At 31.9% G+C, this 23,157-nt stretch overlaps 1 protein-coding gene across 1 annotated transcript; it reads left to right on the forward strand.

Moving 5' to 3' along the window:
* Nucleotides 1-5,219: 5,219 nt before the first annotated feature.
* LOC129224618 (sprouty-related, EVH1 domain-containing protein 2-like) lies at nucleotides 5,220-22,915 on the forward strand. Its single transcript, XM_054859103.1, has 5 exons — nucleotides 5,220-5,357; nucleotides 9,997-10,174; nucleotides 16,646-16,814; nucleotides 20,041-20,099; nucleotides 21,822-22,915. The coding sequence occupies exons 1-5, from the start codon at nucleotides 5,338-5,340 to the stop codon at nucleotides 22,725-22,727; spliced, it is 1,332 nt and encodes a 443-aa protein (XP_054715078.1). The 5' UTR covers nucleotides 5,220-5,337; the 3' UTR covers nucleotides 22,728-22,915.
* The last annotated feature ends 242 nt before the right edge of the window (nucleotides 22,916-23,157 follow it).

Raw genomic sequence — 23,157 nt, forward strand, 5'->3', positions numbered from 1 at the left:
ACTGCTTTGATCATACTTTTATTTTCCTACTAAAATTCATTCCCAAAAGGTTTTTTAATGAAGGTTTAATATTAAAAGAAATATGAGCAATTGTTTTTACATGTCCCGTGTATAACGCAAATTTCTCTAAAAATCTAAAAGTCAAAAACTCCACGAGCATTTATAAATTGCTGCAAAGTGTATGAATAGTGCTGCAAATAACTGCAAGTGGATGAATTATTTCAACAAAATTCAGTTATGTTGTAGAATGCTTTATTATCTCGCGTAGGCCATTAAAAAAAAAAAAAATCTTTTCTATCGCAGAAACATATTGTAAACCAAAACTACGTTACTTCTACAGATACAAACTCTTGTCATACTTCACCACTACTCAATTTTTGCAGCAACATTTACAGTGCTAGTGTCAATATTTTTATTAACTGGTGTAACAGAATGAAAATAATAATAATAGTAATAAAAATTTATTTTTTAAATCATTAATCTGTTATTTTTCTGAAGCTTTGCTGATTACCTTGCATAGATTGGATTTCACATTTTTAAACAAGGAAAAATTTTGAAAACATTTGTTTTTTCAAAAAAAAAAAAAAAAAAACTGTTCAAAAATCAGCATGTGTTTGTTAAAACCCTACATAATTTTTTTCCACGGTTTAAATTATTGTTTCTCAACAGATGAGATATGCTTCCTTCACTTTGGAACCTTAATTTTCACAACCAACAACTTATTTTGTTATTGTTGTATTAATAGAGCAAATATATTAACTAATTCACATAGGAAGTTGTAAGAGGTTGACTTTGGCCGTGGCGCAAGTGACGCATGCAAGTAAATTAAATTTCAAAAAACAAAATTATTTAATAAAAATATAACTGTCTCAGTAGTATCTTTGTATCAAATGTAAAGCTTAAAAAATGTTCTTACTTCTGCGTAATTAAAATATTGAGATATATTTCAAAATGTTGGTTAAATTTTTGCATCTGATTATAACCGCACAAGACAGTGGAATGACCGTATTTGGTTTAACACGATGGGCCTTCAGTTATTGTACAAAAAAAAAGTGTGTCTATACTTTTTCAATTGTCTAATATTTGTATTTGTTAACTATTATGTTGCTGAACATAGTATTCGACCGAACCGAATATTCGGCTTATCTGTCGAATAGGCAGTTTACCGAATACCAACCAATTGTTCAGTGTATACCGGTTTTGAGAATAGTCGCAAAAAAAGATTCCTTCCAAAAAATAAAAAATAAAACATTTGAATTTTTTTTTTTTTTTTTTTTCAATGATTTAGTTGAAGAAATTTGCATTGATCTTCTGGTGTTAGACGCATAAGACAACATTTTCTGGTCGTAGCATGCAAAACTTTAAAAAGCTGATAAAACAGTTTGGATTTTCAACTTTAAAAATAGAATATGCTTCTTTTAGCAATGTAAATAAATAAAATTTTACTAATTTCTTTCTTTTTTTTTTTTACCACTTTTACAAATAGTGATCTCAATCTCATCTTTCGTCTCTGATGTTGCAAATACAATATTTGGGTAAAAAAAAAAAACTGGAGCACAAATTCTGAGACTCTTGATCACTGACTATTACACTGACAATTTAGAAATGTTTGACCCCACGTTTTTTGCAATAGCAGAAACCGCAGTTTTTTTTTTTTTTTTTTTTTGGAGATTTAGGTAGATATTTCAATGATTTTTTAGTATAAAGTAACGTATCATCCTAATGTTTACATTATAACAGTTTAAAGTATATATATATATTAATTATGTAAAATATTTTTTACTGAACTTTCACTTAAAATGGTATATATTATTGCCAATATTAGTTTTTATTTCGTTAGAAACATAACTACCATTTTAACTTTTGAATTCTCATAGCTGAGATAGTGTAACACTCAGACATGTTCCGTGCATAACATAAATTAAATAAATTTGCATTTTTTTTAATTAATGTATTTGACCAAAATGTAGCATAATTGAACTGAACTACTATTTTGCTGCTAGGAAAAAAATACAACGGATAGATAGAAGTTCTAAACTCAGAGTTTATGAGATATAGAAGTAAGAGTGGTTTTTTTTTTTTTTTTTTTTTTTTTTTTTTTTTTTTTTGTTCCTTTCCGAGTCCCGTGCATAACGGGTATATTAAATTATTTTTTACATACTTAAACTACACTTATTGTTTTGTTTTGCATTTGAAATTTCAGAAACAATTTTGATTTATGATCCAATTGAAAAAAAAAAAAAGAATAAGCATCAATTTTAATAGTTTTTTTTTTTTTTTTTTTTCGCACTTTAAGAGTGCAAGAATTCTTTAAATGTGTCGAAATATATGTTTTACTTTAATAGCTTTCATTTCTTTATTTATACTACACATTTGGGATCACGGGTTATTTAAATGGCCAAAAAGGGATCTTAGCGTGCTAAAGATGGGGGGGGGGGCGCTTTTTTGTTGCACCAGCCGCTTATGCATCGGTGCGCCCCAGGACATGCAACAGGGTAATGGATATGGCAAAGTATGATTTTGTAACAAAGGGAGGAGGAGGTTCCTCCCTTATGGATTTTTAACTACTTCCTGAAGATTCATCAAATTGTGTCTTTTTTCCAGGAAAAATGTCAGGTCCATCTTATTACCCTTGTTTTAAGCAAAAAAAAACTTTGTAAATTTATTTTCAAAGTATGACAATCTTTTACGAAGCTATCACTATGTTCACTGGAAACAGGGGTGCCCAACCCCCAAAGAGTAAGACCCCCCTCCTCTAAATATCGCGAAAACCCACCTCCAAGAGACAGAGCACCCCTCCCCACAAGGAGAAAAATACCCTTTAAAACAACCCCCTAAAAATTTCAATGGAATAATTTGCGACATGACCCCCCCCCCCCCCCGACCCTCTTGGTAGGCCCATCTGACTGTAATTCTTGTTTATGTATGCTTTTACTTTTAATCAGTTCAACTCACATTCCTATTCCCCTCGTATTTGTTAATTCTTTTCGAGAAAATCCGTCAAGGATTAAGAAATTTTCCAGGTGTGTTGCTGTTTATCAAAATTATTATTCATATGATATTAATTACAACTACTGTTATTTTACCTAATGTTTTACTTTTTTACTCAGTATTTTTGCTTGAACGATTTCCTTTATTTCAACGGAAAATAATACGTTACTATTTTTTCTATGTTTTGATTAATTTGTATGAACAAAACTGCAATACCCCAATACTTAAGTTAGTTAAGTTTATCTGAAATTAATTTAGTATTTTGTGAATTTCCCGTACATTTTTTCTTTGTTTGCAAACAATGGTTTTGATGAATTTCACTTTTTTAAGAGTTCAAAATTAATTATTTATTTCTAATAAATTTTGTTGATATAATTATGATGTAGTTGATGCGAAGGTAAAATAGAAAAATTAAAATGTGTTGACTTCAACATATAAACTTGGCAAAAAACGTGCTCCTTTAATTTGAATCATTTCTTCACATTCAAATTTGTGCAACAAGAAATGCTGGCCATGTCCAGCCACCAGAGGCGCAACAAAGAACGAATTTGGGGGGGGGGGGAGCTTTACGGGGATAATATATATTACACTTATAAGGATCAACACCTGGGGAAAATTCTAATTGCACCACGGACAGCACCCCCCCCCCTTCCCTCCCCGAAAAAAATATCCAGGCTACGCTACTAAAAAGATACAAAACTATTAAAAAAATTGCCTTTTTTTTTCTTTTTTTTTTTTTTTTTTTTTTTTTGTGGATAGCTTCTGTGGAATAGTTTTAGCAAATCCACATTTATGCATCAATTTCGTTATTTTATCATTTCTTTTTTCCACCTGGGGTTAACGTTTTGATTCTTAAATTTAAAATATTAATTTTGAAAAAAAAAAAAATTTATATATTTCATGCAAATTTCGATTATTACTGATTATTATACGCATATATATATATTTTTTTAATTCCATGAACTACGTTCAATAAGTTTCTATTTAAATAAAAATTTCTGCTTTCAATTCGATAAATTTCACACAGTAAACAATTCTAATCAAGATTCTTAACAGAGGCTCGTCATTTAGGTGTGAGGTGGATAAATAGCTCCCCTTCCCCTCCTGGCGTCCTGGCTGTAAAAAATAAATGGTTTTACAATTTTTACAATATTTTAAATTAATGTGCGCGTGTTTTTTGTTGCTTTCTGATAAAATTTGCACGAAGTATATAACTCCCCCCCCCCCTTCCCCAAGAAAACTCCAAATGACGGGCTTGTTTCTGAACAAATTTTATTTATGAGTAATTGAATTTTAGGTTGCTTAAAATACGTACTAAATAACACTAAAAAACGTTCCCGATTAAATTGTAGAATTTGTGGAAAATCGTAGAGGATTAAAGTTGTTCGAAAAGAGAGGGGGGGGGCAGGCTTTAAACTGAATAAAAAAAATTTTAAAAAATTACAGGAAATAGAAATGTAATAGTTAAATTTTGAGCCATTTTCCTAGTTTTGGAAATAAACCAATTATTTTAGCATTTTTTTAAAGTTTATTTCCAGCATATTTCCTGTCAGCTTTATGATCATAAATTTTTAAAAATGTAGCTCTACTCATTTTCAAAACTGTTAATTGGCCAAAAGCAACTGCATTTCTATAACAAAATCAATAAAGCTTGTGAAGTTATGATAGAGCTCAAAATTTATAAAACGAAGATGAGCGGAAAAACGAAACATGAAATCTTGTTGTCCCCCGATATCGGATGAAATCGTCTGCTTTCTAATCTACCCGAAAAATTAAATGGAATGGTCTCCGTTTAATATATTAATGAATAAAGCATCGGAATGCGAATGAAAGATTTTCACTCTGAACACACAGCATTCCAATGAAATACTTTCATCGTATTCTAATATGATATGGTTTCAAAAAGTTTTTTAAAATATGTTTCACGAAAAAAGCCCTGACCCTTAAGTTCCCCCTCTCGCTCTCTGTCTTGTCAAATGGTGCCAAACCAAGAATTAGCGCGCGCTGGCTATCAAAACAATGAAATGATCTTGGCTGTTTGGGAGATAATGTAGCTAAACGTTTTCCACATGATAGTTCTATACGTGATTTGCAAAAAAGTGGGATTTTTGAAATAAAATTTACAGCCACAATTTCTAAAAGAAATTCTATATCTTGACTCTATTTACTCGGCGGAAGTATACATTGCGCACTGCGGTCAATTTCCTGTGTTTGAGTTTGTGTGGAAGTTCGGAATGGTTAAGCCTCGTTTTTGATTGTGACGGAATTGTGTTCCGCTTATAAAGAAATAAGCGGACATTTAAATATTACAACATCGTACCATGGGTGGAAATCAGACAAAAAACGATGGAAGGTAGCCACGAAGAGTAAGTAATATCATTAACTTGTTTTGGAAAAAAAATCTGAGCGTTTCTAAGTGCTAGGCTTAGTAGTGACGCTAGTGCGCTCAAATAAACCTTTCTTAGAACATGTGAATTCGATTTAAATTTTGAAAGTTTTTGAAGAATTCTATAAAATCTGAGGCTAGAGGAAATTTATATGGTGAACGATTTCGCGAAGTTCAAATTTTCACTATTCGGGAAGGTCGCCCTGATATTGAGGTCAAATCATTTTTCTCAATGGACCAGAATTTGTGAATGAAATCGTAACATTACGATAAATGCATGGGTAGTTGATCAACTCTTGATGGAAGTATTCAACATTTAAATCGGTTACTTGTGAATGAGTTTTTTACTTAGGATTGATTGTTTTCAATGCTTAAGTTCTAATTATTTGTATTGTTTTGATGGTAAATAAAGGGGAGCAAAACTAGCGGGGTATTTTCTTGATGGTTGTTCCTGTAATTTTCCAAGAATTTAATCTTTTAATTTCGTTGTTTGATTCTTGTTCTGCGATTTGACGTAATTTTTACGTTATCTATTCACGTTTAGGCTCTTTATTGGTTACAATCTATATTACTGTTTAATTTTTAATTATTTATGACCGTCTACAATTGTGTTGCAATAAAATTGTAAGTTTGTATTGAAAACGTTTAATAATTCATAACTTTTTTTTTATAATCAAGCTTGTGATTTCACCATGTATTATATGTATGCACCCACATTTGTATTTAGATAAATCTTTAAAATGTAACATTTTGTCATGTTCCCTGTTCTAGGAACTGTACCTCTATTCTGAGCTTCCTTCTGATGATGTATTTCATAAATCAAACATTCCACATATATATTTACTAATTTCTGTTCAAAAATTGTAAAATTAAACCCTATTTGTTCAATAAACAATACAAAAGCACAGCAGTAATAACTTTTTCTGATAATATTTAATATAGTAGGCATTTTATTAGTTGATCTTATCTATTCTTATTAGAGTCTTGATGTGTATAAAGTGAAATTTTGAACTGAGCTCGTCCCTAGAAATAATATTTTTTTCTATTAAGTTGCCGTTTTGATCTGTCACATACTCGCAAGCTTTCTTTCATGTATTTTCAGTTTTTTGAAATTTTCACTTTTTTTATTGTTTTAATTTTTTGTCTTGTAAATTACCTTATCAATTGATATAGACATAGTTATGAAGCGTATCATGCAACAAGGGGAAAGAGCCAGTCTTTTTTTTTTTTCGATAGAAAGCCTTCTTATAGGACTAAGAATACAATTTCCATTCTAATTAAAGTGTCAATGCAAAATTCCATCTTGTTTTTTCTTCATGACATGGCGATTCTTCTTTTTCTTTGCGGGGTTTTCTTGAACTACAGTTTCGGGGGGTTCACCCTTGTTGCAAGGACTGCCTTATATCAGTGGTGCCAAACCTTTTTCTGCCCAGGGGCCAGTCCTCATATTAAAATCATTCTTGGGGGCCAGAACATATAAAAATTTTAAAAACATTTCGTTTTTCTAACTAACATGGAAAAATATTGAAAAGGAAAGAAAATTACAAACCAATAATTATTGTTCTCAATTATTTGGTGCTTATTTTATTAAACATGTGCTTTTCAGAAACCAATGTTTGAATATTTGGTTCCAAATTTTTGATGTCCCTAATCGTGCTTTTCGATTTGTAGCATTGAGCGAAATGAGCGACACGGATTAGTTTCACGGGCTGGATGCGGCGCTCGGGTTGTAAGTTGAGCACTACTACCTTATATAAAGCCTGACATGATGCTTTAATCAAGAAGATTTACAAAATCGTGTTGTACCCATCAATTATCCAATTAGTGGTCATAGTAGTGTTCCTTCTTTGGAAGTAGTTTATTTTTATTTGAACCATAGTTTTGGGGAATTTGCCCTTATCTTATGGAACGCCTTTTATGAAGATACTTTAATCTAAGTTTAATAAAATTGTTTTGTCAATTAGTGATCATAATAGTGTTGCTTCTTAAAAACTGAATCATTGAATGCTGCTTAAGAAGTCTCAAAAGAAACATACAATAAACGTTACTCCTGAATTTTTCCATCCGGTTTTTATCCTTAAAAGAGTGCTTGAAATTTGAGCCTTAGCTTAGTTTCCTGAAGCTTGCCTATCAAGTTCCACAGTTTGAAAAAATTACAAAAATGTAACACTTATGAAACAAATAATGTGGACTCCTGTGTGTTTAAAGTGATTCATTTATGTTTCTATGCACATGCTTTCTCAGAATATAAATACAAATGAACATTAATTTTTCCCTAAGCAATTATGATGTAAAACAATAAAAACTCAAAATAATGAAAATCTTTCTCTTAGTTACTTCAGATGCTGTGCTGATACAATCAGTAGCGCAGCCAGAAAAAAAAAATCTGGGAGGGGTGTTAAAATCAAAAATTCTTGTTTTCATTTTCAATCATTTCTAATGTGTAAATATTATTCACAGCAGTTTCTGTGGCTTAGTAGTTATTTGTTTTAACTATTTCATTTTTGTATAACTATTTAAGTTTGACTAGCACATTGCTTTATTTTGACATTGCGTGTTGGTACGACTAACTCAGAAAAAAATTTACTCAAACAGTAAATTAAATAGTTTTGGCAAAAAAAGTGTCATGTTGCAGACTCGACATTTGGACATAATACTGTGAAATGACCCTATATATCTTTATTAATGTACATAAGAGCTGGCCATTTAATTGTTCTTCTGAACTGTGGCTGTTTAAAACGAAAAGTAGGGGAATGTGGGGCACAGTGAAATGGTTAAGATGACTAAGTTTTTTCTAAGTGAACAAATTGGAAATTTGTTTTGAAAATTGCAGCGTTGAAATAGTATTTTTTATTTTCGGCAGTAAATTTGTTTCTTAAAAAAAAAAAGAAATTTTTCACTTTTTTTCCATGGGTCAAAGTGAAAAATGAAATATTTTTCTAATGAAATATTTTCTATTCGGTTATAAAGCATATTTTTTGTCAAAAGAATCAGTAAATAAAAGGTTGAATGAATAAATGAAAGGGATTATGAAACAATAAGCAAATGATAAAGTAACCCCCGTATTTCAACAATAAAACTCGCACCACAACATGATAATTTGATAAATGTTTAACATGCATGGAAATGCTTTATCGTGACAAGGCTGAACACGATCTGGTGACTTAACTGTTTTACTGGTAAGACTGTCATTTCAGGGGAATGAAGAAACGTAAAAATGGTCAACAATAACAGCTATCTACTGGAGTTAAGGGTTAATCAAAGAGTAAAGAAATGACATAGATAGGCCCCGCTATACTGAAAAATTGAAACCAGAAGTTGCACCTCTGTATCCCAAAATCCTGAACTTTTTGCTAAACATCTCGAGAGACATTTTGATTCAAAATATTCCACTACTGAATTGGTTGTTAATTTTATCGTAAATATTGATGCAAGTTTATGAGGCATGTTTTTAAAATTGCATCAAAATATGAATTAAAATGCAAACCAATATGCCAGCTGTTTTATGAGTCTTTGCGAGATTGATGAAAACTATTATCGCTAAGCAATCATGTTATCACATCCCGGCCCATCATTGAACAGCTGTATCCCAAAATTCCGGCTTAAGTTTCATCCTTATTTCCATAGACAGGGTCTCTCTATGTAAATTTCTTTACTCTATGTGTTTAATCCACTGGAATTAGGGTTAAACTGCCAAATTTAACTTAAACTATCAAAATACCACCAAACAGGCAATTGTTACATTCAAATGTACATAGAAGCAAATTTTCACCTGTCATACCATGACAGGCGGCTTTCTAGTTTAATAGGAAAAATAATTTTTGGCTTACAATTTATTACAATTGAGTATCAATTTTTTAAAATTGTCTGTATTTCCAAATACTTCGGGCTTCGGCGGTGTTTTTTTCCTGACTGGAATACATCACCTATGGTAGTATATCATTAAAATAATACCAAACAGTTGGAGCTAAAAGCAGAGTAAATATTTCACCCTTTCACTTTGTCCCATGTTCCCCTACATGAAAGTCGAAATCAAGACAACAATAGTGTCACTCTATCAAATGCTTTTAGGGCCACCGAGAGCTAAGGTGACTTCTTGTCAGTTTGGTCGCTAGCTCCCTCCTCCTATAATACTTTTACTACTCAGATTACTACTCAGATTCTGAACCATGTCCCTAAGCTCTTGTTAGGCTGACATGGTCTTTTGTCAGCTCTGAATGTTTTATAAAATCTTTAAAATGTGTTTTTTTTGGGGGGGGGGGGACAATTGCCGTTTTTCTTTCTATTTTAGTTTTACGATTTCATTTAAAGGTAATGCTTTTGCATGGACCAAACTGAACTGGCGACTTCAGAAAGGGTATATCTTGAATTTTCTGTTTGGTCTTGTATATGAATGTGTTTTTAAGCAAGTAGTTTTATCTGAATAAATCCAATTGAACACTTATCTTTTAGCCTACAGGAAAATAAAATTTTAACTGCATTCACAATTGAGAACAACCCGTTTAAAAAAGGGTTTCACAAAAAGAAATAAAATGTTTGAAAATTATTTATGAACCCTCTTTGATATGACCTATTCAAGTATTGTGTGTGATTAATGTTTTCTCATCTTTTCCATTCAGTGGTATGTCCCTTGTGCGTGTGCGTGCACAGGTGATGACACGAGATGATTCAACTGGAGGCTGGGTTCCTTTGGGAGCAGGAGGTTTGAGTCATGTCTCAGTTTGTAGGAATTCATCAATTGAGGAAACTGAGCGAACAGAATATCTCATATTTGGAAAAAGAATTGCAGATCAATCAGTAAGTCTTGAACAGTATGTTTCTGTATAGAGAAATATATCTCATTGTTCATTCATTACTTAATTTCTCATTTCTCTCATTTAAATTTTAAACTCTTTGAAATTGGAATCTTTAAAAGAACTGTTTATTGCTGTTGGCATATTCAAAGTTAAGTACTAGAAGTTCCAAGAACTAAAAACTGGTGCTAAAGCCAGCTAGAAAAACTTGAGGGTGTGTGATCTACTAGAGAGAAAAGAATATGTACTCATTTTTACTAAATTAGCAATATTTTTTTTAATAGAAATGTTTAGAAAACATTTTTAACATTTGTAAAAACAGTGTTTAATATCCCAAAAAATAAATAAGTAGGCACCCCCAAATAAAGAAGGCGTAAGAAAATAACACAAGAAAAATTACCAGCTCACAAAAAACATTTGGATCTCTGCAGACAAATTTTGCAAAAAGATTGCAGTTGTTAAGGCATTTTATACCTATAAATTATTACAGTTGGGTCATTCCATATCAAATCAACCAATAAAATATAAATTTTGAAAGTCGATGTTTTAGATTGTTATGATTTTTGTCTGTTTATTATACTTACCTTCAGAATGAAAAAAAAAAAAAACAAGTTTCAAATTTTTTTTCAACAATTCCTTTTTTAAATTTTGGAGGAATCTTAAATTTTGCGTCGATCAAAATCTTAAGAGGGCTGTAATTAACGTGCAATTTGACTCAGAAATCTACAATTGGTGCTGTTTTGTTCAGTTTTTCATGAGGTTTTTAAAAATGTATAACAAAACCTAGTTGCTAAAAAAAAAATTCATTTTTTTAATAAAAAAAAATTGTTTTTTAATTTGTAAAAATTCAAAATCGAAATTTTAATTTTCTTGAAAAAAATATGTTACTTAGCCTTTGGTAGCAACATTTATTGAACATTTCAAAATGGCATTCTTTTGGTATCATGCAGAAAAAAAAAATTTCCTCTTTCAACAGTTCCTTCAATTCTAGTTGTAAAATACACCTGATCTGTTAAAAGAGTAATTCAAGTATGCACAATAGCTATTGCATGAAAAAACAAATACTTATCAATTACAACCATTTATAGCAACAGATAAAAGCAATTTTTCAGTGAAAAAATTTATAATTAAAAAAATAATTAATCAAATTTAAAATTAATTAAAAAAATGATTTACTGAACCTTTTTTAAGCATTATAACAAAAGACTTGAGAATGCATGATTTTAATTTTAGTCATTTATTTCTAGTAAAAAGTGATACTTGTGAAAAAAAAATATATAATTTACAAGATTTCATTCCTGGTCAACTGCAATTAATCATGTCTTAGTTCTGATCATTCTCAACTACTTAAAAAATAAATGAATAAACGTTACATATTACAAAAATATAATAATAAAGTTATCAAGTGCAGCGTGCCGATTCCACCTCCCCCACCCCCGGAATGAAACCTCATTCGCAGAGAACAAACGACTCCATTAAACACCCCCTCAAATACCTTTATGGCACAGTATTCGCCATGCCCCCCCCCCCCCTGCTTTGGTGATCAATCTAGTATGAATTGTTATGTGAATGAAGAGGTAAAATGAGGAAGTATGATACCACAGGAATGCCATCCTGAAATTTTGCATAAATGATGCTAAAAAAAAGACTTAACATAAATTTTATTTCAAAAAATTTAAAATTTCGATTTTGTCGGGGTTTTTTTTTTTTTTTTGAAAAAAAAGAATAGTAGCTAGGTCGTGTCATATATTTTATAAAAACTTATTAAACACTGAGCCTGAACTTATTAAACACAACGGTACCAGTTTTAACTCTTTAAGTCAAATAGCTTTTGAATTACAGCCTTTTTAAGATTATGCAAGTAATGCAAAATTTGTGACTTTGTCAAAACTTAAAAAAATTATAACTCAACAACAAATGATTTAAAAAATCCAAAACTTGGTCTATTTTCCTTGTTGTGCTAATACTCCATTCGAGCCGAAAATCAGCAAAATTCAAAGACATGAGATGGTGGCCATTGGTTGACTTGATGTGGAATCACCCAGTTAAGCTTTTCAGATGCTTCAATAGTTGTAGTGCTCCTGAATATCTGTTTTCTGTGAAATATTGCAAAATTTCAGACATTTTCTGAGAATTCTATTCTTGGGGGACGTCTAAACTTTTTCATAGAGTTAAGAGTCGGGCCCGTATCTGTGTCTACCCACAGACCCTGCAGTGTGGGGCAGGGTGTGACTCGACTACTTAAGGGACTCAACGACTGAAGAAATTGGTGGGAAAAACCCTAACACTTAGACTTATCAACGTTGCATATATACGCTGCTGGTCTCTGGTGCCCTGCAGATTTTGTTGCAGGGGAGCTCAAAATTTATAGATCGGGGCCTGGTTAGAGTTCTACAATTTTACCCATAATTTCATATTCACCGAAAAAAACTTTTTAGAGGGTGAGAGTTGGAAGATTTAAAAGTATACAGCCATTTTTTAATGTATAAATAGGTTGCTTCCAATTATACGTTAAATCCACGAGCTAAGAATGGATATCAGGGTTCGTACGCTCCTTCAAAACTCCTCCAATACTCCTTCATTTAGGAAATTCTTTTGAAGCGCCCTTCAAACTCCTTCATTTTGGTTTTAACTCATTTTTTCTTAGTTCAAGACTACATAATCTTCTTCTTTGACAATAGCTTAAAATATTTCAATCGATAACTTAACTTCATCACAAGGGTAATTGTATAAGGGCAATTTTAATGTGAATTCATATATTTGTTTCATAAAGATGTGATTTACATATTGATCATAGAAGTCATAAAAGTTGAAGGTGAAAATATTATTACATAATTAAAACGTTTCCCAAGTGAAGTAAAACATGCTTAAATGGTGCATGACTATTTTTTCAAGTTTTATGATTGTTTTTCTCTCCACCACACTCTCAGCAGCAAAAGTCAAGTTGTTTAATTATTTAAATATTTATAAATACATATGTTGATGTACTATATTAAGTGAGTGTGTTAAAAAAACAGTTGTTTAGTAAATCACAGATATGATATTGTAAAAAGGGTCATCCACAAGTGATGACATGCCTTATGGGGGAGACGGGTTCATGAAATTGTGATAAGGGGAAGAAAGAGGGTGACATCACAGTTATTGTAACAATATGTTTGTAAAAAATATGACATGTGACAAGAGGAGGAGTAATGTGCAGTGTGACTAGGGGGGAAGGCGGTAAAATATGTTGAAAAGAAGTGGAACATCATTAAATGACAGCCCATTAGTACTCCTTCAAAATCTCATTTTACTCCTTCAAAACTCCTTCATTTTATTTCTGAAATTGAGTACGAACCCTGGATATTTTTATGGGAGCTCCAAAGCAGAATACTTCTAAATTTGCGCCGTACATCTCAGAACAGATTCCTGAGCTGCAGAACAATTCTGTTCAAATGTGAGAGGAACTCAGAAACATTTTCTGCAGAAATTCTACAGTTTTCTGTGAAAGTTTGAAGAAAGGGCAGATTATCTGCAAATATCTTCCAGCTCAAGACAGAATTTTACACAAATCCTGCAGATTTCTTTAAATTTAAAAAAAAAAAAACCAAAATTCTCGGAAATTACAATAATTTGGCGGAAACCTCTCGAAAAATTGAATTCTACAAGTCATCTGCAGGAACTTTAAATTTATTTTGAATTTTCAAGAAATCTGCAGGATTTGTGCAAAATTATATCTTGAGTTGGAAGATGTTTGTAGAAAATGGCAGTTTCTGCATTTTTTCTGCAGAAATTTTTTATTTTAAGTCTGGAAACGTTCTGATTTTTCTAGTGTTTTTGGTTCCCTTTTTCCTTATTTTTCTGATTTGATCTTCATCCACTGCGATTTCCTCCATATATGTATGTTTTGGAAACATGGCAACAAAACAATAATTAAAACACGTCCATCGCCGAAAATTGCGTATCTTGTTTTAAATTTCAATCCTTTTGAATCCTAAAAACATTTGAATTATTTAGAAAGTTTTGAAGCATTTTATTTTATGCTACCCTAACTCGACTCATTATTTTAATAATTTATTTATTAACATTGTTTTAATAGCTCCTTTATGCCATATAAAATTAATCAAAAAAAACGTGGTTTGACACCTAGAATCGGATTTTTATAAAATTTTGTATCTTTGCTCTTTTTATGCATTTTATAAAGCATGTAAAATATTTTTGGAAAATCTCAATTAGTTTAGGTTCCATGGATATGCATAGCAACAGTAAAGTTTTAAATCTGAAAAAAAAACCCTCCTGTATGAAATGATTTTGATTTAGGGCTCGTGTTTTGTGGAAAAGATCACGTTGGTTGCTTGTGTATACAATGCTTGCAGAACAATTTTGGTCAAATGATTTTATGTTGTAGAACATCGGTAAATATTCTGCATTGGGGTATGGGAGCATAATATTGTAACAGCAAGCATTATCATAGCAATTGTTGATCATAATAGTTATCTCATCAAATGAAAGAGCAGTTACTTAGCTGCTAGTTTTTAAAGATTTTTAGCTAGGGTTTGAACAAAAATCTCTTACATGAATTACACCGCCAGCTCAGTCAATTCCAGCCGAGGACTGTAGTTTTGTGCTTATTAGCACTCATCAGCCCGAGCTCAGTCAATCCTATGCCGAGCTGATGAGCGCTAATAAGCACAGAACTGCAGTCCTCGGCTGGAATTGACTTAGCTGGCAGTGTATTTCATGTATTTCTGCCTTAGCCCTGGCTATAGGATGGTAACTTACTGAATAAAATTATCTTATTTTGAGTCCCTTATGTAAGCTTCATCTCCAAAATGTTTGAAAACAAAATTTAATATTTTCAAGTAAAAACGTACTTTGGCTGCGGCAAATATTTACTCAATGCTTTTGAACATTACAGTTCTTCGGGAAGCAAAGAAACATAAATAAATGGGAATCAACAGCGCTTTGAGGCCCAAAATTAGCAAATTACTGCATACACGTGTTTCAAGGTTTAACTGTTTTTCCTGGAATTGAATCATGTAATAAATTTCGGCTGTCTGTTACATTTTGTTAATTTACCATTTAAACTGTCTACTATTCATTCTCGTTGCTTTTACTTGATGTCTTTGCATCTAAAAGTTTACTATTGGCATTGAAGAAAAGGTTCCTTGAAACCTCGAAACACATGTGTACAATGATGCTAATTTCGTGCTTCAAAACGTTGTTGGTCAACATTTACTTTTCTGCACAAAGGAACATATGTGCTTTTATTTCCATTTTTGAGGTCTGCTGTAGCCTGTAGCACAAAATATAATTTTTTCTATTGTCCTTCTCATTTTTGCAATTTTATTGTTTTCGACTCTTCCGCAACGTATCAAAAACCGCTAGGTGCTCTACATTTGTTTTTAATAATCGGAAAACTACTTGTTGTTACCTATATTCAGAGATGATAAATTTTAAATAAATAAAATGCTCAAGTATTTAAACAAAATTTTTAAACCTATAAATTTCTAATTGTTTATTAAACTACCAAGTTTCATTTTTGATTTTGTTTTTTAAATCCTTTTTTTTTTCCTATTAATTTAAAATTTTATGATCTGTTATGTGTTGGTATTTTTATATTTAATTAAAACGCCAACACAGTCAATTTCAAAATTTTTTTTTCCTGTTATAAATCTGTAATAACTGCTTTAAAAAATCAGTTTCTATGCTCCAAAATAACTTAGCATGACAGCAGTGATGAACATCAGGTGTGATGATAATTTCGAGAGGGTTACCATGCTTGTTTTCTCTCTTTTGAGCAATCACGATTGCTATATGTTTTCTTTTAACCGTCCTCATCGTTTGGTTCCTTTTTCACCCCCACCGTCCTCTGCAGGCGTGGCTCCTCCAGTCCTAAGTGCTGTCCCCTAGAATCCGCTCTCCTGGTCGGTGGCATCCATGTCCTACACACATGCAAGCTCATACACATGCACAAAGTCTCATACACACACACGCCTTTATGTACATACACACCAACGTGCATTCACACAGGTCTAGGCACACACAAGCCTACACATACACAACTATACACACGTAACGGCCCAAGAGGAGCTTGGGGAGGCTTGAAGGAACAGGAGCCGTTTCTAGAAACAATAACTCCAATGAGTAGGTTCCTGTCACATCTCTTGATTGCGAAAAACATAATTTGAATTAAAAATTCCAGTTTTCAAATTAATTTTCTTTTTCACTTTCTCTCTGCTGAATCGAATTTATATTTTTTAAGATGAAACATTTTAATTATACCTGCTATACTAAACTTGATAAACTAAAATAATATCATGATGTCAAAAGGCTCATTGAAAAAGCTTTAAATTACATTTCTTACTTTTCAGCTAAATGTTTAAAGTTATTTAAAATTGAATAATTTTTCTTAATATTGTTATTCAAAACTAGATGAAATATTTTACCCACTATTTTTATAATGATGGCATTCATTTCTTTCCTCTTCTTTTAGGTAATTCTTAGCTGTATTATAAAAAAAGATTTCCAGTATAATAAAGTAATGCCAACCTTCCATCACTGGCGTACAGGAGACAAAAAATTTGGCCTTACCTTCCAGACTGCAGCAGATGCAAGGGCCTTTGACAAAGGAGTTCGAGCAGCCATCGAAGACCTCTCAGATGGTAACATACCATTTGAAGCCTCTTGATTTTACATAGTTATAGATGAATTTTTTCTGTATGTGTATTTGTCACCGAACGCCTCCTAATATTTTGATTAAATTTTGTGTGTGTGTGATTAAGTTGATTCGAGAATGGTTTAGAATCACAGTTTGGTTCAATAGAAATGTTTTTCTAATTTATTTATTTGAACTTTTGATGGTTATATCTTACAAGTGACTAATTTGTATTTTAGCCTATTGTTAAACTACTGTAAAATTAAGTATGTACTTAACCCTATAGCAAAGGATAATTAGAAACTCAGCTCTGCTTTCTGTCTTCAAAGATTTCAAGTCACATGCTTTATTTTAAAGAATTGAATTGAATTGTATTGAAAGAAATCTGGTTTCTTTCACTGGGTTCACGTAAAACAGGTCTTCCATTTGTCATAGTTGAACAGAACATAGAGCAACGAAATTTTAAAAATATGACACACCTATATTAAAAAGGAGATAAAATCGAATCTGCAATTATGGGATACATCATCAAAAAAATGGGCGGGGTTATGCTAAGGTGGAGGTTTCACAAGACTGGTGATAATTAATGGAGCTGGGGGATTGGTTAACATCTTCATTCAAGTTTTAAAGTACTTTCATTAACAAGCTTTATAAACTTGCAACAATACCTTAGTTTAAATTAACTACCAAATTAAATTCAATAATACAATGTTTTGAATCAATATGTTCTAAGATCTTTACTGCAAATCAAAGGATCTATGTATACATCTGTCAAACTTCTGGCTTCAATTTCTTAGTCTTGCCTGTAACCTCGATGTTAATTGCCTGTCAGCCTCCAATATGGCTTGGGATTTTTGCCTTGGCCTTTTCTGACCCAATGATCAGAAAGTACATTTGATAAGTTTGTACATTTAGTTCAGTGAGCTAAAAGAAGGGGAAGGGGTTGGAAATCTTCCAACAGTAGCAACATTTGATCCTGGCTCCAATTCATCCAAGGCTTTGTGCCAATGGCGAGAAAACTTAACGATGATCAAATAATTAACTACATCATTTAAGAGAAAGATGGTGGCATTTTGCAGAAGAAATATATTTTATATCCATCCAAATAAATCACAATTTAGACTGCTTCTTTTGCACAATAATGTAGTTAGTTCTGTATGCTCAGTATCAGTAGGAGATTTTTATCCTTCAAGTTTAAATGAAAGAACTAACCATGCTATATATAAAGATTATTCAATTATGCTAGCATGCATTAGAGAGTCTCACGCATTAGAAAAGTTAAGTTGTAATGTATGCCTTGTGGCACCAGGTATTTTAAGAACATTTTTGTTTTACTTTTTTTTCAACAAAACATTTCTAACAATGTATAGTTTATTATTTTTTTTTTTACAAGATATAACGTTATATATGCGTTCGTTGGGTCTGCTAGTATATATATATATAGAGAGAGAGAGTGAAAAATATTAATAGCAAATACAATGGTCCCTTGTTTTATGCAGGGATTATGTTCCACAAAAATGCAACATAAATCAAAACCTTGTAAATTAAGACTTAATGGTAATGTTAAAAAAGGATTCGATAATCTAGTAATCTATAGATAAAAAGAATACTTCATTCTAATGATAGAGAGACAAATGCTCACCCGTGATTTTGACCTTAGCGAACGGGAAGTGGTTAATGGGTTATTCCTTGTGGTTAATGGGTTATTCCTTATTGTATTTTTAAATTCAGACTTCAGGTTCAATGAATTTTCTACAAAACCATTCTGTGAGAGCCAAATTTCATGTTTTTGAATGTGATTACATTTATCTAGATATCACTCATAAACACATACATGCTGAGGCTTACTTTTATGAGAAAAAGATAATTCAAGTTTCGCTGGCCAAAAATAAAATCTTTGCATTTTTTTCTGCATGTGCCCTGTCATAACTGATTTTTTCTTAACCTCAAAAATCAAACTGAATTTGTGTTGTGTAAAAGCAAAATTTTCTGTGTCACTCTTAAAAACCTTTTTTTTTTCTTTTTTGTTGAAACTTCAATGTTTTCAATTGGAAACATATGCGTAAAAGATTTAGTTTTTTTTTAACTGATTCGCAGATTAAAGTTGAATGTTCGTAACAAAATACTGATGTACTAATCATTTTAAATCAGTATTCTAGCTCTTTTTTTTCCTTGTTCTTACTTTGCTTCTAGTTTTAATTTTGTACTATAATGGTCTAAAACATTTTGTAATTTTAACTAACATATTATTTTACATCTCTTATGCTGCTTTGTGATCCTCTGGTGAGTGAACTATGTTTCCCCACTTTAAAATTAGTGTGCTAAAAATTTTTTATACATTATGTAAACAATTTTGTTCATGGTATTTCAGGTTACTTTTTCATGTGTTACATTCTAAGGAAATTCAAAAGATTATAAATTTACATTTATGTATAAAATTAACAAAATTTATTTTAAATTTCCTCTGGCTTAAATTGAGTCAAGACCAAATTTAGAAATACAAATTTAAATCCATACTAAACATCACAGTGTTGCCTAGTATGCCTTTTCTAGGTGTCAAAATGAAAAATGTTGGTGACATAATTAATAAATCAAATTCATATGTGTTTTTCAAAAACATTCAATAGAGCAAACACGCATGAGAACCCTAGTTAATATGTACTACTTAAAAGCGTAAAAATTGAAGGAGCATGTGTTTATTCCTTTATTTCAATTGTAAGTTGCTGTTGTAATGATTGGGGGGGGGGAATGGTTTACTGACATTGACATTTAAAATTGTTAAATCAAATTAGGCCCGTAGGTTTGAAAGTTAGGGAAACTTTTGGTTATAAAATATACCTTACGACCACTTATATTATTTCCTTCTGCATGAAAATTGTGTAATTTTTTCATATTTGCTGCCAAATATTAATATTTAATTATAAGGTTTGATTTTACCCTAAAGGTCAATCAACCCTATATACAACTTAAAGGCATTTTTTGCATTTATGTGTTTAAATAAATGCAAAATTGTTATGTAGTGGTAAATTTTCTATTTTGTTGTTGTTTAAATTCAAATACTAGTAGCACTAAGTATTATTCTTGAGAAAGTAAATAAACCAATTGGTTCTTTATTAAGTATAAAATCCCTCTTTCCTTCAAGTGTTTTTATTTATTTATTTATTTTTATTTTTTTGAAACTTAAATCTTTAAAATGTTGAATTTCTAATCTGAAATAAATTTTATTATTTAAGGAACTGGTGATTTTCCAAATTTTCATGATTCAGATCTGGGAGATGATGATGTTTTCATGGTAAGTGTATTTATGTTCGTGACATATTGATTGAAAATGTATGGCCTAATTATACAATAGGTAAATTTAGTAATTTACAATAGGTTAAGTTTAGTTACAAGTTTAAAGCTAAAAATGCTTCTCTAACAAAAACAAAACTTAAAATTAACTTCCAAGTTCATTCAATAGAAATGCGAAGTAAACATTAAAGAAGTGTAAGGAATGACTTTTTTTTACACTACATGTAGCAGCATTATATTCTAATGTGAAAAGGTTAATTTAAAGTGAAATAATTATACTTAGCATAACAGTAGAGCATATATGAGGCAGTGAGAAGCAAAGAGACATAAGTGAAATTTTTCAAGTTTTGAGTAAACGTGTTTAAAGATAACGTCCTAGGTAGGCTTTGCGTGGTTGTTTTTTCTAAATCATGCTGTACAGCAGCACCTACCAGGGCTAATAGTACTATCTCTTGCCCTAAAACAGAGAAGAGGTTCTCCTATTTGTACTGGTTATTTCCAAATTTTAAATTTTGCCACTTACATTTCTTTGCTTCTCACTGCCTCATATGTAGTAAGTTCATAGTGTACCATTATACCTCATAGTTGAAATTTTTTTACCATTATTTTGTTCGTTCTATGCATTTAATTCTAAATCGCATATTTTAGTTATTTTGTTCTACTGTAAATGGTTTTCAAACAAATGGAGCAAGCATTTTTTGTAGCTTTAAAGACGAAAGTTTCAAGATTTGTATCACAACCGTGGTATGAAATGTTTAAGTTTGCTGAATTAGAATATTTCTACACTTATGCCAGTTAATTATAAAGCGTGCCAAAATGTTTCTTCTCACTATGAAAATCTGCTAATAATGTTTGAAATTTTTATGATGGTTGTATCTATGAGCTTTGAGTTAATTAAAGACTTTTTAAACCCTTTAATTATTTAATGTAAAACATGTAAATTGCTCAAATTAAGTCTCTATAAAAATGCAATTTATGTTAAACAATTTCACTTTTAAAATCTATTTCTGATATGTATTTTGGGGTATTGAAATTCGACCTGAAACCTAGAATGAGCGATTCACATATTAAAGAAAGTTTAAATGAATTTCATCAATTATTTTTAAACAGAAAATGAAATTGCTGCAGTTTTTTGGATTTTATTGCATGAATTAAATTTAGGTGAAGGGGAGATATTGTTGTACAAATTAATTCTCTACTTCCATTCATTTAAGGTCAATTTTCTGGTTAAAACTTTTAACCCTTTTGACATATTTGGATTCTGCTACATAATATTAGTTAAGACACATTTTTTTAGCCCATATGTTTACTTGTACAAAATATGCAATAGCAATAAAAGTTGTTTCAGGGTTACTACGATCTCTTTTTAGTGCAAAATGTGAGCTCCTGGCTTACTTTCTTAGTGTCTTTCATCTTAAAGCACTCATCTTTTGCTGTGGAAAAAAGTTCCTTGTAACCCCAACTCAGGTGTTTGTTATTTCTTCCTGTATTGTTGAATTTTTATTTGATATCTTTACTAGTTATTGAAATTTGCATTGTAAACAATTGAAAATGAAGTTATCTTTTATACTGCATCGTTTTACATGTTATGTTACACAATGACATGAGAGGGTTACAAAAATACAAAATGTTCACAGCAATTTCCTCAAAAAATTAAAGTTAGAATTCATTGATTAGTTTTGCTTTCAAACAGTACTAAAATAAAATCCCTCTCCTTTTTTAGGCACTTGAGCTCCCCATTGACTCGAGGTCTTCCTCTGGCTCAAGCACATTCAGTGGAGGCTCTTTCCGACCTGGATCAGGCACACCTTTCCAATATCCAGATATGGGCTCCTCCACATCACCTTACATGCACATGTATCATCCACATGGCAACCACCATCACTTGCATCGTATGAACTTTGTGAGATCTCCGCGTTTTCCCACGAGCATCAATCCCTCTTCTGGCAACCCTCCATTGGGTGGACAAAATTACCATAGTGAAGAAGCATGGACAAAGGACATGACAGTAGCTTCACGAAAAGACTATTTAGATTCTGATAAAATTGAATTGTCCGGAGATCTCAATTCCTATGTGCAGCTATCTCGAGATAAGGGTGCAAAAAAGGATCATGACTACTCTTACCCAGTCATGGACAGTTACAAATCGACTCGAGGAGAACCCCCTCGGAAAAATCCTTTCGACGCGTTCAGTAGCCAGCCTGCCCCCCGTCTCCCTGTCAAAGCGAAGAAAAAGAAAGATTGGCGCAAGAAAGATAACCGGAAAACCATGTCTTTTGCTCGTGCGCAGTGCCGCTATTGCCTGGAAACATACTCCGAAGCCGATAATCATTGTGGCAGCTGTGAGTATGCACCGGACCCTGTGCTAGCATGCATTGGTGCTGCAACATGCCTCTCTTGTGCTCAGTGCATGTTATACCATTGCATGTCCGATAGTGAGGGGGATTTCGGGGGGCATGAACATCCTTGTTCTTGTGACACTTCAGATAGGCGCTGCCCTAAGCGTTGGACTGCCCTTGCGTTACTCTCTCTGATTGTGCCCTGTCTCTGGTGCTACCTTCCGTGCCGTGCCTGCCATCGATGTGGAGTGCGATGTGGTGTGTGTGGTGGCAGGCATGACCCTGCCTGAGGAATTGCATTTTTGTTAGATATGAGTATTGACTACATTTCATCAAATAGTGGTGGCAAAATGGAAACATCCAACTTCGTACTGATCATAATGTGATGACGCAACTTGTTTTGCAAATGAGTTTAGAGGATGTTTTCACATTGTGATTCTTAGGACCAGGTGAATGTTGATAAGTCACACTAAGCAGAGTTTTCAGGGAAGTAAAATGAAAAGTAACTCATTGCCTGACTATCATGCTAATGTTCGAAATTATAGATTAGTAATTTAACAATGTGACAGAGTTCAAATATTATGACTTGCTGCAAAACCGAACTCTACATCCATAATCAGTAATTTGAAAATATCCTTTTTTTTTTATCTTACATAGATCTGAGATGCATACTTATTGATATGCATTCTTTTATGTTGAGAATTGTCTTCTCTAGTTAGC

Source organism: Uloborus diversus, chromosome 6 (genome assembly GCF_026930045.1).
Source record: "Uloborus diversus isolate 005 chromosome 6, Udiv.v.3.1, whole genome shotgun sequence".
NCBI classification, from domain to species: Eukaryota; Metazoa; Arthropoda; class Arachnida; order Araneae; family Uloboridae; genus Uloborus; species Uloborus diversus.